This window comes from Protopterus annectens, chromosome 3.part0 (assembly GCF_019279795.1).
Source record: "Protopterus annectens isolate FY-2018-M chromosome 3.part0, PAN1.0, whole genome shotgun sequence".
NCBI classification, from domain to species: Eukaryota; Metazoa; Chordata; order Ceratodontiformes; family Protopteridae; genus Protopterus; species Protopterus annectens.
Window position 1 is genome coordinate 763,029,525 of NC_056731.1, and position 18,492 is coordinate 763,048,016.

Here is an 18,492-nt window from a genome sequence, read left to right on the forward strand (position 1 = left end):
ATATATATATAGAGAGAGAACAAGAAATAGATATCTATATATATATATATATATATGTATAGAGAGAGAGAGAGAGAGATATGATATGTGTGTATGTATGTCTGTATATATATATATATATATATATATATATATATATATATATATATATATATATATAAAACACACACACAAAGCTTTATACACAGACACATTCACACATGGACATATAAATAAATAATTGCAATGTGAGAAAAAAACATGATACTGACCATGATTAAATCAGAGCAGAACATGAGAGCAAGATTTGGATTTATGGCTCTCAAATTCTTCTGACTTCACTTGATTTTGCATCATATTTTAGTCTGCTCTGCATAATATATTCAGCTTTCCTGCAAACTGCTTAGTACTATAGTCAATAAAATATATATGTCATTTCAGTTTCTGACTTCATATCTTTCAGAGCATGCATGATAGCAAATAAAATTGTTACACAAGTCTGTTGTCTTGAGGAGTGCTTTTGATTAGTGAGTTTTGGCCTGTCAAGGCCATGGTGCACAATGTAAATGGCACTGAGTACAAGCCAATGTTGTGCCTGATCAGCTGACATCCATCTAGTTACAAATGGATACTTTAGATAGTTGATAAGACAATGTATCCATAAGGTTTTGCTGTAGCATGTATATTGTGTTTGTGACTTACAGTAGAGCAGTAGCTGCCTGTTATGAATGGTTTAGGTTGATGTGTTTTAAGTAGTAGGTTTATTTTGCAACCTTCTTTTGGGTGGTTTCCAGAGAGAGACTGGAAGGGGGCTGCTTTCTGTGAATTGTTTAAGTTCTTATTGTAAGAAAACCAAAATCAGAGGACCAAACAGCTCCACCCAGTAGTCAATGTAGAAGCAGGCTACAATTGAGCTCTGGTGTGCATAATGTCTAGCAGGAGTGAACTACTGTGGGTCCGCTTACCTTGACATGGTACATGGACTTGTCTTGGTGTATTGCTGTTACTAAATCTTAGTAAGCTTAGCCTTTAGGAATCAAGGCACAAGCGGTAAGTGATTTTATTTTGATTTAAATAGAGACTTTTTGCAACATTTTCTTTGAGACTCCTACAGTATTAGAAACTTTTTTAGGAGAATAAGAAAAAAGAAAAGAAATGTATTCATGGGATAAATATGTTGTAAAGACTTTTTTTTGTGAAACACACAAAACATAATATACAATTTTGGGCAGAAACTGAAAGAGGAACTGTTAGAAAATATTTACTAAAGAACTTTTGCAAAGCAGTGAAATATATTTCTAAAGTACTTTGATAATAGAGGACTTTGGATAGGGGCATGGGACTGTAATGTGATTTTGAAAATGGAAAAATTGCACACATGCCTAGTATGATTAATGTTGAAGGTCACAGAGCTGTTGTTCAGTATTGCAGATAACTAAAAACATTTTTTTTTTGTGGGAGGCAGGGACATTCTGTAAGTAACTGTGATAAGAAGAAATGTTATTTATGTGGGAAGACTGGTCATAATGCTAGAAAATGTGAAAAGAAATGTTATAAATGCAAACAAACAGGGCATTTAAGGATGGATTGTGAGAAAGCAAAAAATGTCAGAATCCAATACAGAAGGACAGAGTAGAGATTAGGTACATAACAAACAGCAAATGCAACAACATGAACAACAAAAAGATAAAAGGGAGTGTAATGATATAAATCAAGAAGAAAATGTAATAAACAAAAATGGGAAGGGGAGTGGGAAAGTGGATTCAGGATTTAGTGATGGAGAAGATATAGACTGGAAAATGGTTACAATGAAATGTTTTATTGGAAAAAGGGTTAAAGACAGGGAAAAATAAAATTTCAGGATGTAGGTTTAAAAGTAAAAAAGAAAGGAAATGGATACATAAATAATTCATTGCAAATTAAGGAGAAGGGAGGCCGAAAGACACAACAAAAAATTAACAGTATAAAGAAGGTATTAAGAAGGATTGAGGTGTTAGAATGGTGTAATATATGTGAGGAAGACTTAGTAGTATTAGAAGATGTTAGGAGTTTAAATAAAGAAGAAAGAGAACAGAGACTTTATGGATAGGAGGTGAAATATGGAATTTGGGTAGAGAAACATGTTCCAGGATTGCTGTATTATATAGGATGGGAATAAATATTTTGGATTATATTTTAGTTAAATTAAAAAGATTAATGGTAGTTGATTTTAGGTGGGAAGGGGAAGTTTACAAACTTATAGCAATATATGCTTATGTGATATATAAAAAATAAGAGAATTTATTTCAAGAAATGCTGAACTTTGAACTATTATAGTACATATGGACATAATAACAGGAGATTTTAATTGTGACGTGAGACATAAAAAGCAAAAAGGGAAATCAGATAAGAAAATAAGAGGAAATAATAAAATGTGGGAATTTATAGTTATGTAACTTGAATAAAAGCACATGTAGAACAGGAGAGTTGAAAACAGATTATTTTTTGATATCTAAAACTATAAGAATGGTGATAAAAGATGCAGTAGAAACAGGCTTTTTGGATCATTTGGCTGTGTGGATAGACACAGAAGAGAATAAAGAGCATATAAAAATTGGGAAAGGAATAAACAGAATTAATTAAAAGGAGTGGAATGAGAAAGGTAGAAAAGATATAAAGTTATGGAAAGATCATTTGAGGGATTTCTATAATAATGTGTCAGAATGGTGAATAGTATTTAAAGAGAAATTTGGAAAATTAGAAAAATACAGACAGATAAAATGGAATATACAGAAACACAAAAGTCTGTTTTATACAACCTAGAAAGAAATGAAAGTGAATATTTCAGAAAACATAAAGAGATATATCAAAAGAATCAATAAGAAAGAGTGCCATATTTGAGTAAAAAAGTGAAGGAAGATAGTGGCATAAAGAGAAATTAAAAATAAAGATGTAGAAGTTGAAAGAGAACAAAGGAATATTACGAGTATTGTAGTACAGTATGTTAAAAAGGTGGTAAAAATAAAGACATATAAAGAAAAAAATAATTGAAGGATGCAGCAGTTTACATAAGAAATGAATAAAGAATATGAAAATCAAATTAGAATTATGGATTTAGAGAAGGCAATGAAAGAAACAAATATAAATTCAGCAGCCGGACCAGATGGTATAGCATATTTAATGTATAAGAATATAATTCATTGGCAAAGAGAAATGTTGGTAAAAGTATTTAATGAAATGATGGTATATGTTATACAGAAATCTGTAGGGGTATGAGATTTATATAGAAAAAAAGGGGAGAAAAATGAAATTAAATATTGGAGACCAGTAATTTTGAACAATATGGATTATAAATTATTTATGAAAATAATACAAAAAAGATTAGAACATAAATTGAATTAAGTAATGGAAGAAGGCATTTATGGGATTAAAGGAAAAGGAAGCCAAGAATTATTAATGATAATTAGGAGAAATATTGTGTGATATCAAAAAAGAACAAAAAGAAGCAACATTAATAGTGACTGATATAAATAAAGCATTTGATTCAGACGAACATGAAACTTTATGGCAAATAATGGAAGAATATAATTGTAGTATACAAATAAAAAAGGATGTGAGTCAGTGTATAAAATTACTAAAATTAGAATCCCAGAAATGGTTTTCTAATTTACGAAACTGAATGAATAGAGGTTTAAAACAAGGATGTCCAATGAGTAGTATTGGGTTTGCAATGATCATGAATTGTGTAATAAAAGTGATACATGAAAAAATGTAAAAAGTAAATATGTACAGAAAGTCAGTGTTTAATATCCAATTATCATGTATTAGGTTAATGATATAACATTAATGGCTAAAACAGAGATGAAATGAAAGAGGTTATTATATATGTGCATAAAAAGTTGCAAGAAGTCAGATTAAAAATGAATAGGAAAATGTAAAGGTTTGGGAGATGAACAGTTGGGAGGAATACAATTTGGAAAGGAAAAATATATCACTATTAGGAATAGCTTTGTTGAATACTTTATATTAAATGAACAATGGGAGAAAATGTTGAGAGAATTAAAGGGACATGGTGTTATGCAGAACACATATACATTGACTTTTAAGAAAGTACATTTAACACAATATCGATGGGAAAATATCATACATAGCTAGTGTATATATGATACCAACAGACTTGGAGAAGTAATTTCTCAAAATTCTCTTTAGATTCATATGGGGAACTAGGTTAAACTCAGTTAAAAGAGGAGAGTTATATATGAATAAGGAGGATGGTGGTTTGGGATAATTGAACCCAATATTACATGGGGCTTTGTTGAATCTATACAAGGTGCTAAAATGGATAAGTGGAAAAGAAAATAAGCTGGTAGTAAGAATAAAGAAAAATATGAAAGGGAATGGAAATTTATAAAACTGAATAAAAGGGAGAGAAGATGGAGAATTTAAGAAATAAAGATGTATCAAGACCAAATTAAAATATGGAAATTATACAGGAGATAGAAAATTGGAAAATATGGTATAGAAATATAATGGTGCAAAATTACTGTGTGAACCCATGGGGACATATAACAGAAGAGAAAATTAAATCCATAAAATAAAGAAACAAATGGTGTATGGATAATGATGTATGTCAAGATTTTTTATGGGACTTACAAATTAACAGGTTGCCAATAAAAGGAAATACACCATTAAAAAATAGATGAAAGGACACGTTATTTCTGAGGTGATTTAGAATGGCAGGACATGTTTTTTTAATATGTAAAAGGGGTTAAAATGTTAGGGAGAAAATAATAGAAAAGAACACTGTGAAAGAATTATGAGATTAAAATCAGACATATAGGGATACAATTTAATATGGATTTTATGGAAAACTTAGTACGGAATATGTTAGTAATTTGGACAGAAAACTGTTTTGTATTATATGTATTATATGGAGTGAAAAACTGAATGAGATTATGTTCAATTGGATATTACCAAACTTAATACGAAAAATCAACTGGTGTTTATGGAAAAAGGAGTGGGGGTCTGTACAAATATAAAATTTTGTTAGTGATGGATGAATGTAAATTAGTGTTTTTGTAAATATGTAAACTGCATACAGTTGTATAATAAAGGACCCCTACTTTACTGGATAGCTGCCATGGGATGTTTTAGATTCACCGGAACTACCACCAACTCATGCAGATTGGACCTCAGTTTATCATCTAATCCATAGGACAACACCCATCAAGAGGAGATCAATTTATGCTGAGCTGCACTTTTGAGTACAAATAGAAAAAAAAAGTTTTTTTTTTTTTTTTTTTAATTTTATAGTGATGCAGTAATTAAGTTGCAGGTGTGATATGTACTCACAATACCAAGAAGATGGCATACAAATGATAAGTGCACAATTTTGGTTTTGTAATACTGGCCAGCGCACAACTTAATTTCATTACATGCTGATATACTACATACAGTGGATATGAAAAGTGTACAGTACACACCTCTGTTAAAATGCCAGGTTTTTGTGATATAAAAAATGAGACCACAATAAATAATTTCAAAACTTTTCCCACCTCTAATGTGACATATAACCTTCACAGTTCAATTGAAAAATCAAACAAACCTGTTAGGGGGGAAAAATATAAAAAACATACAATAAGCTGGTTGCATAAGTGTGCACACCCTTAAACTAATACTTTGTTGAAGTACCTTTTGATTTAATTACAGCATTCAGTCTTCTTGGGTACACACCTGCCATCAATTATAGAGACTCCGATTAACCCCAAATAAAGTTCAGCTGTCCTAATATGATTTTCCTGACATTTACTCAGTTGCCTGCTACAGAAAAAGCCATAGTTCGCAGAGAGCTTAGAAAGCATCAAAGGGATCTCAATGTTGAAAGGTATCAGTCAGAAGAAGGGTACAAAAAAAATTTCCACAGCATTGGATATACCATGGAACACAGTGAAGACAGTCAACAAAAAGTGGAGAAAATATGGGACAACAGTGGTGTTGCAAAGAACTGGATGTCCCTCCAAAATGGATGAAAAGAGGAGACAAAAACTGGTCAGAGAGGCTGCCAAGAAACCTACAGCAACACTGAAGGAGGTGCAGCAATTTCTGGCAAATACTGGTTGTGTACTACATGTGAAAACAATATCCCGTATTCTCCATATGTCTGGACTATGGGGTAGGGTTGCAAGATGGAAGCCTTTTCTTACACAAAAAAAATCCAGGCCCAGCTAAAATTTGCAAAACAATACATCAAGTCTCCCAAAAACATGTGGGAAAATGCATTATGGTCTGATGAGACCAAGGATAAACCTTTTGGCCACAATCCCAAAAGGTATATTTGGAGCAAAAACAACACTTTACATCACCAAAAGAACACCATCCAAAAGAACACCATCCACACTGTGAAGCATGGTGGTGGCAGTATCATGCTTTGGGGTTGCTTTTCTTCAGCTGGAACTGAGGTTTTAGTCAAGGTGGAGGGAATTATGAATAGTTCCAAATACCAATCACTTTTGGCTCAAAACCTTCAGGCTTCTGTTAGAATGCTGAAGATGAATTTTACCTTCAACACCCCAGCATACATCCAAATCAACAAAAGAATGGCTTCAGCAGAAGAAAATTAAAGTTTTGGAATGGCGCAGCCAGACCCCAGACCTAAATCCAATAAAAAATCTGTGAGGTAACCTGAAGAGGGCTGTGTACAAGAGACGCCCTCGCAATCTGACAGATTTGGACCTCTTTTGCAAGGAAGAGTGGGAAAATATTCCCATGTCAAGATGTGCCATGCTGACAGAATCCTACCCAAGAAGACTGAATGCTGTAAATAAATTAAAAGGTGCTTCAACAAAGTAGGGTGTGCACACTTATGCAACCAGCTTATTGTACGTTTTTTTATTTTTTTTACATTTTTCCCCTAAAAAAATTGTTTTTCAATTGAATTGTATATGTTATAGGTCACATTAAAGGTGGGAAAAGTTTTGAAATGATTTACTGTGGTCTCATTTTTTATATCATGAAAACCTGGCATTTTAATAGGGGTGTGTACACTTTCTATATTCACTGTACATAAATAGAATATTTATTTTAAACACTACTTAAGGGGTGTATACTTGACATTCTTAATGGATATGTGCAAAGTATAATTAATAAGGAGGCCTTGCATGGGGTTTGTTACTTCACCACAGATAACCTATTTACTTACATGCAAAAAACACAGGCACACCCAGCTTTTCTTTCTTGTTTTCCCCTCTCATAACAACTCCTACCATCTTACTACTGTTCAATATGTACAAATACAAAAATACATTGCCCTCATTGTCACTGTGCAGATAATAATACAACTAGACTGTTTTTTCCTGTTCTTCTTCTTCTTTCGGCTGCTCCCATTAGGGGTCACCACAGCGGATCATGTTTCCATTTCTTCCTGTCCTCTGCATCTTGCTCTGTCACACCAACCACCTGCATGTCCTCTCTCACCACATCCGTAAACCTTATCTTAGATCTTCCTCTTTTCCTGTTACCTGGCAGCTTCATCCTTAGCATCTTTTTCCCAATATGCTCTACATCCCTCCTCAGCACATGCCCAAACCAACGTAATCTTGCCTCTCTGGCTTTGTCTCCAAACCTTCCAACCTGGGCTAACCCTCTAATATACTTATTCCTAATCCTGTCCACCCTTGTCACACCCAGTGAAAATCTTAAAATCTTTAACTCTGCCACGTCCAGCTCTGACTCCTGCCTTTTTGTCAATGACACTGCCTCTGACCCATATAACATAGCTTTTTCCTGTTACTTTAAATACATTTTACTCATTGCTTGCTGCATTCAGTGCTCTACCCCGGTAAACAAATGCATCCTACACTTCAGCATCTCCAGAGGTGGGCATGCGCTGCCCTGATTAGATAGCTCAAAAGGAGAACAATGGGTGGATTTTACTTGATGGGCACCACTTGTCCACAAGTAAATTTTGCAGAAAATGAAAATATAGGTTCAGCTGTCTTTGCCATGCCCGAGCGCAAACGCAGGCACGGAAAAATAAAAAAATAAACTGCACTTTTAATCCAAGGAAACTTCTTCCTCCTCCCTTTTCCTACTCCTTATGCTTAGCACTTAACACTAACACGCAAAAACGTACACATCGATGTGGTCTTGTAAATCTTTGTTCATTAATTACTATTAGGACTTCGGTTCCATCCTCGGAACCAATACGGCTGTTTCCAAGCTCGCTCCAGCCAAAAATTCTCAGCTAAGACCTACCCATAATGCCCCTCTCCTAGTTACTCCAGATCTTGTTTGCCGCGTTCCTAATCAGACGTGCTAGCCATCTCTCTCAAAGCTAAGAAGAAAATGTACACTTTACTCGCCTCCAAAGAGACCCAATTTTCAAAATGTCCTCCTATTTGGTGGGGGTACTGCCTGATGAGGTGCGTGACACTGTCGCCTCGCAGCTAGCTACCCTTGAATCCATCTCAAACTCCTCAATGCATTTGATATCTCACACCACCGAGAGGGCAGCTCGAGCTGCCGCATCAGGCATTGTCATGAGATGTAATGCTTGGATGCGGTTGTGTGACTTCGCAGACCCCTTTAAATCTTCCTACGTTAATGCACCTGTTGACAAATCTGCACTTTTTGGACCCAAAGTACGAGACACACTTGCACTTAGTGAGAAAGACGGAAGAACCTTGTCTGCTGTGGGTATATTCTTTTCCAACCCCCAGAGGTCCTACTCCAGGAACCAGAAGGGAGGAAAAATGTGGTTCAAGAAATCCCAAGGATCTTTTCGTGACACTCGTGGTGAACAATTCCCTCGGGGAAGAGGGGCAACTCATATGGAAGACGCCCCTTTTGGGGTAGAGGGTGTCCACATAACCAGGGCACTAGAGATTCTTTCTTCAGCAGACCCTACCAGCGCTCCTGAGTAGCAGCCTGATTGCTTTCCTCTGGAAGCAGTCGGGGGTCGTTTTTCTCTGCACCCATCAGCCTAGCATCTTATTTCTACCGATGTTTGGGTGCAGAGAATAATATCCAGAGGGTATCAAATATTATTTGATTTAATTCCCAGACCCGTCAAATGAATCCCCAATGTACCACCTAATCAGAGAGAATTAGCAGCCTTAGAAATAGAAAAGCTGCTACGAAAAAGAGTCATCTAACCAATCCCACCAGACCAGAGATGATCCGGGTTTTACTTGAGGTTCTTTTTAGTGCCAAAAAAGACAGGGGGCTGGAGACCAATCCTGGATCTCAGCCTATTGAACAAATTTATCAAACTTCAAAAATTCCAGATGGTCATGGTACAGTCCATTCTTCCCTTCCTTGAGAGGGACAACTGGATGTGCTCTATAGACCTCCAGGATGCTTACTACCACATAAAGATGGATCATCGCTCCTGGAGGTTTCTCCGCTTCTGGCTGGGAGCCAATCACTACCAGTTCAGGGCACTGCCATTCAGTCTTTCGACAGCCTCGAGTGTTCACCAAATGTATGGCAATTGTGGTAGCTCATCTTCGATTACAAGGATTCCAGATGTTTCCGTATCTAGACGATTGGTTCCTTAATGCTCCGACCAGGAATCTCCTAGTCCGCAGCCTCTTTTACACTCAAGGTCTCGCTCTCTGCTTGGGGATTACAATCAACAAGGACAAATCTCAAATGTCCCCAATGAAGACACTGGGATTTATTGAAGCGGTCTTCGACAACATCCTGTCAAGCTTCTCTCCCCCCTCACAGGCTTTCGAAAATAAGACACCAAATCCAAGACCTTCTTCTTCAGACCTATGTACCAGCACATCTTGTATTGCAACTCTTAGGCTCTATGGTGGCTGCCATTACATTAGTGCCATTGGCGAGGCTGCACATGAGAATCCTGCAGTGGCTCCTTTCCGCACAATGGTCGTTTCTAACTCACCCACTCGACCACATGATACGTCTTACAAACCGTTGCAAGGAAGAAATGCTATGGTGGATGAAGCCACAAACGAATCTTTGGTGTCGACTGTTCTGTCTTCCCCAGCCCATGGCTATGGTGACCATGGACACTTCCCTGTTAGGGTGGGAGGGGCATTTCCAGGGAAAGACGGTCCAAGGCTCCTGGTCCCCCATGGAGGCCAATATTCACATAAATGTCCTGGAACTGAGGGCAGTTCTCTTAGCATTGCAAGTGTTTCATGCATCCCTACCCTCTGGGACCACTGCAATTCAGTCAGACAACATGTCAGTTGCCTGGTATATCAACAAGCAAGGTGGAACCAGGTCTTACCCCCCTGTGTTGGGAAGCCATGAGGATTTAGCACTAGGCGATAACTTCCAACCGCTTTCTTATTGCAACGCACATTCCCGGGAGTTCCAACCTTATTGTGGACAATCTGAGCAGGAACATCCTGATGCCTCACGAGTGGTCCCTCAACTGTAACAGTGGATCGGATCTTCCAACGCTGGGGCAAGCCTTGCTGCAATCTATTTGCTTCCCCCCTAAACTACAAATGCAGAAGCTACTTTGCCCTGATCCCTCCTCAGGGGGAATCCCCGAGGGATGACCTAATGCATGATTGGCCCCTGGGTCTTCTGTATGCCTTTCCCGTTTCCCCTCATTCCAAAATTTATCCAGAAAGCTCAGACGTTGAGAAGCAAAGTGATCCTCATTGCCCCTTACTGGTCCCGTCAAGTCTGGTTCCCGTTTCTATGGCCTCATCTAATTCACAGCCTGTGGATCTGGATCATTATAAAGACCTGTTATCTCATCCTCAGGGACTGATTCATCCGAACCTCCACAGTCTCAAGCTTACAGCTTGGTTCCTCCACTTCCAATGATTGCCAGGCTGCCTGACATCCCATCTATTGTTCGTGAAATTCTTCTGGCTTCACACAAACCTTCCACCAGGAAAGTTTATTCTAGTTAATGGACTAGGTTCTCTATTTGGGCCAAATATCAGAACTTAGACCCTTTCTCTATGCCTATTCAAAAGATCCTACAATACTTGACTACTCTTTTACATGCAGAAGCCTCAGCATCGACGATCACTGTACAATGATAATTCTTCGATTATGTCACACCGCCTATGCAAGCCATTTCTGAAAGGAGTATTACAAGTTAAACCTCTGGTCAAGCCTCCCTTAGAACCCTGGGACTTGACTTTGGTACTTCAATCTCTCACAGGTCCTCCTTTCAAGCCCTTTGATTCATGTGAGTTAAAATTTTTGTCATAGAAAACCTTACTTCTAGTAGCACTTACCTCACTGAAAAGAGTATCTGAGCTGCAGGCCTTGAGATTCAAGAGACCTTACTTGATCTTCCACATGCATAGGGTGTCTCTTCGTACTGACCCTTCTTTCTTGCCCAAGGTCATTTCTGGATTTTCCATTAGCCAATCTATTGACCTGCCAGTTTTCTTCCCTCAGCATTCTAATAGAGGAGAGTACCTTTTGTACACCCTTGATGTGCATCGGCAGCTTCATTGTTATTTGGACAGGTCTAAATTTTTCAGGAAAAGAGACTGCTTGTGGCCTTTGCAGGACCCAGATTGGGTAAACCTGTTTCCAAAGTGACTTTATCCCCCTGGCTTAGAAACGTCATTACCTTTATCTACCAACAGAATAAGCTATCCTTACCTTCCAGAATAAAGGCTCATTCTACCAGATCTATAGCTACTTCTGTAGCATTTCATTCCAGAGCCTCTATGGATGATATCTATGCAGCAGCCACTTGGGCAAGCCCTCATACCTTTATCTCTCATTACAAATTGGATTTGGCCTCCAGGGGATGAGCATTTTTTTGGTTCTATGGTGTTCAGGAATATCCTTCCTTAGGGTCACCCAGGACTCAAGTAGCTGGGGACTCGGTCCTAATAATAATTAATGAACAAAGATTTACAACATCAGATAAAGAAGTTATGTCTTACCATAACATTCCATCTGTGTTTTAGATCTTTGTTCATTCATTACTTCCTGCCCTCCTTCCCCCTGCCTGGACTCCTGGTGGACTTTACAAACTCCTGGTTAGGGTATTTGCTTAGACAGAGCCTTCTACTATTTTTCTATTACTACGTCTATTATATAGGGTCAGGCAAACTCGATCTGGGGTAACTAGGAGAGGGGCATTATGGGTAGGTCTTAGCTGAGAATTTTTGGCTGGTGCGAGCTTGGAAAGGCCGCCCGGAACCGAAGTCCTAACAGTAATGAATGAACAAAGCTCTACAACACAGATGGAAGGTTATTAAGACATAACTTCTTTTTAAGCCTTAATTGGGCAAATTTCATTTAAGCCTTAATTGGGCAAATTTCATACAGACACCCTCAGCCTTCACAGGCAAAGATGCTAAGTACTTGTAGCAAAGAACGAACTTCTTTGTGCAACTACTCAGAAAAAAAGCCAGCATAATAGAAGAAAGGCCCGAAATCATGGGGAGATTTTAAATATTCCTTATACAAAACCTAGAAAGTTGATAGAATAACATGTTTTGCGTTAGGATAAAGTTGCTGAAGGCTGTGAAGTTTGAAGTTCAACCGTCTGTCACTACTTATGGACTTCACTTCTCACCGATTTGTCAGAATTCGTCAAATGCAACAGACAAAAAAAAGACAAAAATCTACACGGGGGGCATCCACGCAAAAGCAGAAAAACAAGCACAAAAAAGTCAGACGTTCCCTTTACTCTGTACGCTTTCTAAAGCGGAAGAAGAACATTTTGCGATCGTAAAAGACGTCCGATGTACTGATTAGATTAAATTGTTAGTTCCCGGTAGAAATGTGACTGTTAGTAATAGTTAAAATAACCAATGCAGTAAAAAATGGAGTCTAATGTGCAGTTACAAGCGCTAGTGCCAGTGACTGTGAGTGCGCCAGGGTCGTCTACCAAACCAGCAGTGCCGCTAACTGTTGTTCGTAATAAGAAAAGGCCAGCAAGCCCCACAAATGGCGCTTCTGGAGGAGTAAACAAGAAAAAGAAAGTAGGAACTCAGCAGGTAGTTATACCCCCACACTCCATGAAACACCAAGTCTTAAGTTTGTAGCGCGTGTTAACTTAAGAAGTTTGAGGTCCTGCTGTTCCCCTTCGAAAAAAGGGGGGGGGGGGGGGTTGGATGCATGTCATATCGTGTGTGTGTGTAATAACACACTGACCGATTTGCTTCTCTTAATTTGTATTCCATGCTTTTTTTTTAGTCCAAACGTTTACGTGATGGTCAACTGATGTTATAGTTTCTGTATCTGTGCTTTACGTGGTGTGTAGACTGTGTTGACTTGGTCTTTTCTTTTAAAACTGGCGATAAATTATAGTGGCAGCTCGCACAGTGTACGGATTACGTAGGGCACGTCTCTTAGTGTTTCAGTTCTGCTGTCATTCCTTAAGCGTAAGAAGTTGATTAATCAGGGTTGCTGTATTTTTGTGTTCTGTTTTAGTCACTTTTCAAAGTCAAAGAAAACTGATAGTTTTGCAAGATGTAGAGCTTGTAGTACAGTAGTTACCCTCGTGCCACATTTTCATTGGTTGGGTTTTTCCCCGTTTATTGTTTGGAACAGCAGTTTAGTGCAGTCCATAGACGCAGGCAGTTTTAACTTCACATAACACACCTCACCAGGATCAGTCCTGGCTCTCAACCTTCAATCTCCAAAAGGAGCATCACCTCTCATAATCTAGAATAAATGGGCAAAATGTTGTACATTTACTAGCAAATTGAACTAAGCTCATCATACGGTGGTTGAAATGTGGTATTAATTACAGAATAATTCTATTAATGATATAATGTGATTCAGTTCTATTTACCATGGATATCCGTTAAAAATGGCTAACACTGAATGTGTGACGGACCCTTTCAATGTGAGACTTTTGAGGAACATGAACTTTTTAAGATCCCAAATGAGTAAGGTTTCTCATAATGAGGTATATCCGAGAGATATGTGATTGTTAATTAGGGACTTGGGTACATATAGGTGCAGCAGGCTAAACATAGCTGCATGACTTGCAGAGACATCCAGCTATCACCTTAAAAGTAGGTCATAGCAGCCTGTAGTAGTGCTGTATTGTATGTAATCCATAATCCACATCTGCTGTAGATAGCTTAACACTAGAGTTCTGCAAGTTACCATAGCTGTGCTTATCACATATGCATATGTACCCAAATTACGTATTTAATTAGACATACATACATATGTAACTGTGCCATCTACCCCTTAATTAGTAAAAATATTTTTTACTTGACCATCAATCTCTTTTTCTGCAGCTCTCTGTAAATAAGCCCAGTTTTACTTTGCACTCGTTAGTATGGAAGGTCAGTGTACATGTTTTCTCTCTGATGTTAGCATCATAGTATTTAGATGTCCTAAAACAGTGTAGCAACTGCTTTATGTTCAGAGATAATAAACCCTAACTAAACAGAAATAATTGGTTGAGAGAGGTGCAAATATTTGTGACAGGCAGGCCTCTGTCTAAAAAAAAAAACATAGACTGTGAGCATCGCACTAACACATCAGACACCAAGTACCCAACCCTGACACATAATGTAATGTTATATTCTGACACCATAAAGAAATCTTTACATAACCATCTAGACCCACATGGACTGTCTCAGCAAAAATTAAAATCGGACATCTCAGCAAATAACTACTCTTTTAACAAAGGGTCACTGTGTGACAAAGTTCTCAATTCCAGTACACCAGACCCCTCCACAAACAAAAATGTTTTAATGATCAGTCATTCCATATTGAGATACACAAATTCCTCACCAACTAAACTAGACAAAAGTCTGGGTGACAGTGAGTTTTCTTTAAGGTGCCAAGATTTTAAACATCTGAACGACCTTTACACTATACAGATATAACTCTGACAGGGTAGTTGTGCATGTGAGGATGAATGATTAGGGCAAAAAATCCTGAGGAAGATGGAGAGAGAGAGATTTTGAGCTTTCTGTGCATGTTATAAATGCAGACAAGACACCCTGATACTGAGAATATTCTCCCATTCTCCACTAATACTGCCTAGGTACAAAGAAAAAGAAAACATGATTGGCTTAAGCAATTGGTTAAATAATTGGTGTTATTCTAGGGGAATCCAGTATGTGTGTGCATGTAACACGATGCTTTACACTCCTACATGCTTTGCAAAAGATAGTCTGCATCTCTCATTCAAAGGCTTCTACATACTGGCTAAAATATTTGCTGCCCACATTATACCCTTTATAGGCAAAGTGCAGTTAATGAATATTCCAGCATAGCAAATGCATCAGTAGCAAAACTGGATGAAATTAAAGTGGTTCTGCTCAGTGATAGTAGTTTAAACAACAAGCTGCCTGACCTCGAGGCACTCCTGCATTTGTAAGGCATCCATATAAATGTAATCACTGAAACCTGTTTTAAATGCCCAGAAATCACTCCTTCCACACTGTAATGCTTGCCATGCCTTGCAAGTTGCAACTGGAATGTTGTACCTATATTTGTCAGAGACTGTATCACCTCTAGGCAGATTTCTAGAGATCCACAACAAGTTGATGTTATTGAACAAAATCTGCTGTCAGTTTATCACCTGCTACAGGACCCCTTCCTTGACCCCACATGTTCATGTTAGGTTCCAAAATGTCACGGATGAACTTTTTATAACTCTATCTTCCTGGGAGACTTTAATTACCTTTCAATTAACTAGAGTACCTACATCTCCAATGTAGGATATACTGAGAAGGTTTTAGTCCTAATAAATAAAAATTCAGCAGACCAGATTGTTACAAGCCCAACTAGAAGACAAAAGCTTCTTGATCTACTACTTACAAATGTAGCATTATCATGCACAGCTCCAGTCCCTGTCTGATTAATTCACACCATAAACCTGTAATTTTTCTTTCAAACACTCTAAACCCCTTGAAACCAATATATCAGAACTCAAAGTTCTTAAGCCCACAAATCTCCTCAAATTCTTTGACAGAGTCTCAAAATTTAGTTATAACAACATCACCTTATACATGCAACTTACCTTGATCTAGCCAAGGCATTTGACACCATCATGAATGTTAGCATAATTAATAAACTAAATGCATTGCAAGTAGATCCCTTCATGGAAGGATTAATAGCAAAGTGGATAAAAGGTAAAACCCATATGGTGCGAATGGCGGGGCAGTGTCAGAGAGCATGAAGACTTCCAGTGGTTTCCTGTAGGGCTCAGTGCTGGGACACCTTTGTGTGGTATCTATGTCTCTGACCTACAGACTGAAACATGAGACTAATGGCTAACCAAGTTTGTAGTTGACTACAAATTGGGAATCATTGTCATGTTCCCCTCTGACATAGAAGTCTTCCAGAAGAAAATTAAATTTATAAATGCCTGGTGTTTTGAAAATGGGCATAAATTAAATGGCAAAAATGCAATATTGTCACATTGGGCAGACAAACTCTCACCACAGAATGTAGAATTTTAAAACCACCCCACTTAAATGAAAATGTCATTGGGGAACTGGAAGCCTGGGTTGATAATCCCTTTTCCTTTGATCATCATGTAGCAACAGTTGTCAGGAAGTCTACAGCTGATCACCAAGGGAATATCATCCAGATCTAAAGAGGTTATTGTCCCCTTGTTGTCAGCCTTAATCGGACCAGCTGTAGAATACAATACCCCTTTTGAAGTGTGCATTACCAGACAAATCAAGCAGCTGAAAGGACCTCAGAGGTTCATAACAAAGAAAATCACATGGTCAGAAGCCCTCAACTACCAGAAAGACTAAAGCACCATTATGTCTTACTGGTTTCCACCACTGACTATACTGTACTTTCCATCTCAATGAGAATTAGGATATTCAAGCCCACTGTGAATTTATGAAAAACCCATTCATAGGTTCATTGATTAATACTAGGCTAACTGCCCTCATGGGCCATATTAAGCCTAGCCAATTAGGCCATGTGAGAATCAAACTCTGTACCTTGTGTCTGTAAGGTGAACAGCTTAACCATTTTGCCAATCTCCCATTGTCCAGGTCTCATTTGATGGAAGATAGGGTATCACATTGCTTTATCAGCAGGGAGAGTCTTTTTCACAGCTGAGGGAGGAGCTAAGTAATGAATCTGTTTCTGAGCCTTGTTTTATTGATCTGTAATACCAAAGTATACTAGAGTTACTTTTATTTGCAGCTATTCAAGTTGCACCCATTGTGACTGCTGTCCCTCTTTTCTATGTTGCATAGGCTCCCCTCTGTGCCTTGCCTTCTGAGTATTCATATCCCCAGTAGTCCAGGATATGTTATACCTTCACAAATTAAACAGTTCCACATATACCAGAAAAAGCATCTAAACCAGTTTCAGCAGATTGTGCATCATCATTCTTAGTCATTACTAATATCGTTACCCCTGTTGTTTAGAACAGAGTCAGTCTTCTTCTTTTGTCTTTTCCCAGTTAGGGGTCGCCACAGCGGATCACCTGTCCGGTCATGGTTGGCAGTGGAGTTTTGCGGTGTCGAGTTGCCAGCCCGGCACCCAACCTTCCACGGAAGGCAAACACACGCACGCCTAGGGTCAATTTAGAGTGTCCAGTCCACCTATAGCATATCTTTGGGATGTGGGAGGAAACTGGAGCACCCGGAGGAAACCCACATGACCAGAGGGAGGACATGCAGACTCCGCACAGAAGGCACTCCAGCTGAGGATCGAACCGGAGAACCTCTTGCTGTGAGGTGAGAGTCAGTAGTGGTCTAAATAGAGACCTTCTGTTCGCTCACTGTCATAAGGGCTAAAATTAAAAGCTTGGATTTGTTCCTTCATTTCTGGCATTAAAAAGTTTTTTTTTTTAATTGAAAAGTAGTAGTCTCTGTCCCTTTTAAAGTAAATAAATAGTGAAACCAAATTCAAGTTTTTCAGCGAAAACAGTTTTGGAATTGCACCTTAGTATCCTCATTTGAGTAGGTTTCTCGATGCCATTCACTACCATTTTCCTTTTTTATTCAACAGGAAGTCTACATTCCATTTGTTTTTTACATTCTCAGTTATTTTGGATAGACTAACCTACATTTACAACAGTTTTGTTGATTTTTACTGTTTCAAAGTTCACAATTTTTAGTCTCAAACCATCAATATTTTTTATAACTCCTGAAGATGACATAAATCGTTTCTTTTCAGGTAGGCAAAATGTGCCCCCTAAAACAATTTCTACTCCATGGCTTAATGATATGTAGGGATAAAAAATAGTAGCAAGAACTTTGTTAAATTAAATGTATTCCTGGATTTACCACCCCATATCTAATCACCTGAGGTTACCTTGAACTCTGGTGGTTCGTACAATGCTTTCACTAATTTAGCACAGATGCTGTTAGCTCTGCTGTTCGTCTCTTCTAGAGTGTAATCCTGTACTTCTGAATGACCATCATATGGCTTGTTAAATTGTAACAGTTTCTCTAAACTGTCATTGTACACCAGTTATTGGATACAACTCTGTTTAAATGAAATGTTGCCAATGTTTTTAAACGTAGATGCTTTTATTTTTTAACATATCCTTATCAGCAAGCAAATATACTATTATGGTCATTCATTGTCTTTTGGCGTTAAGAAATGTTAGGCTTTTACAGTAGC

At 38.1% G+C, this 18,492-nt stretch overlaps 1 protein-coding gene across 1 annotated transcript in view; it reads left to right on the plus strand.

The window, feature by feature from the left end:
• Window positions 1-12,580: 12,580 nt before the first annotated feature.
• Window positions 12,581-18,492, plus strand: part of INO80C (INO80 complex subunit C) — a 237,410-nt gene continuing 231,498 nt past the window's right edge. Inside the window, exon 1 of the mRNA XM_044065107.1 lies at window positions 12,581-12,917. Coding sequence (XP_043921042.1) covers window positions 12,744-12,917 — 174 coding nt within the window. The 5' untranslated portion in view covers window positions 12,581-12,743. The remainder of the gene's footprint in view (window positions 12,918-18,492) is intronic.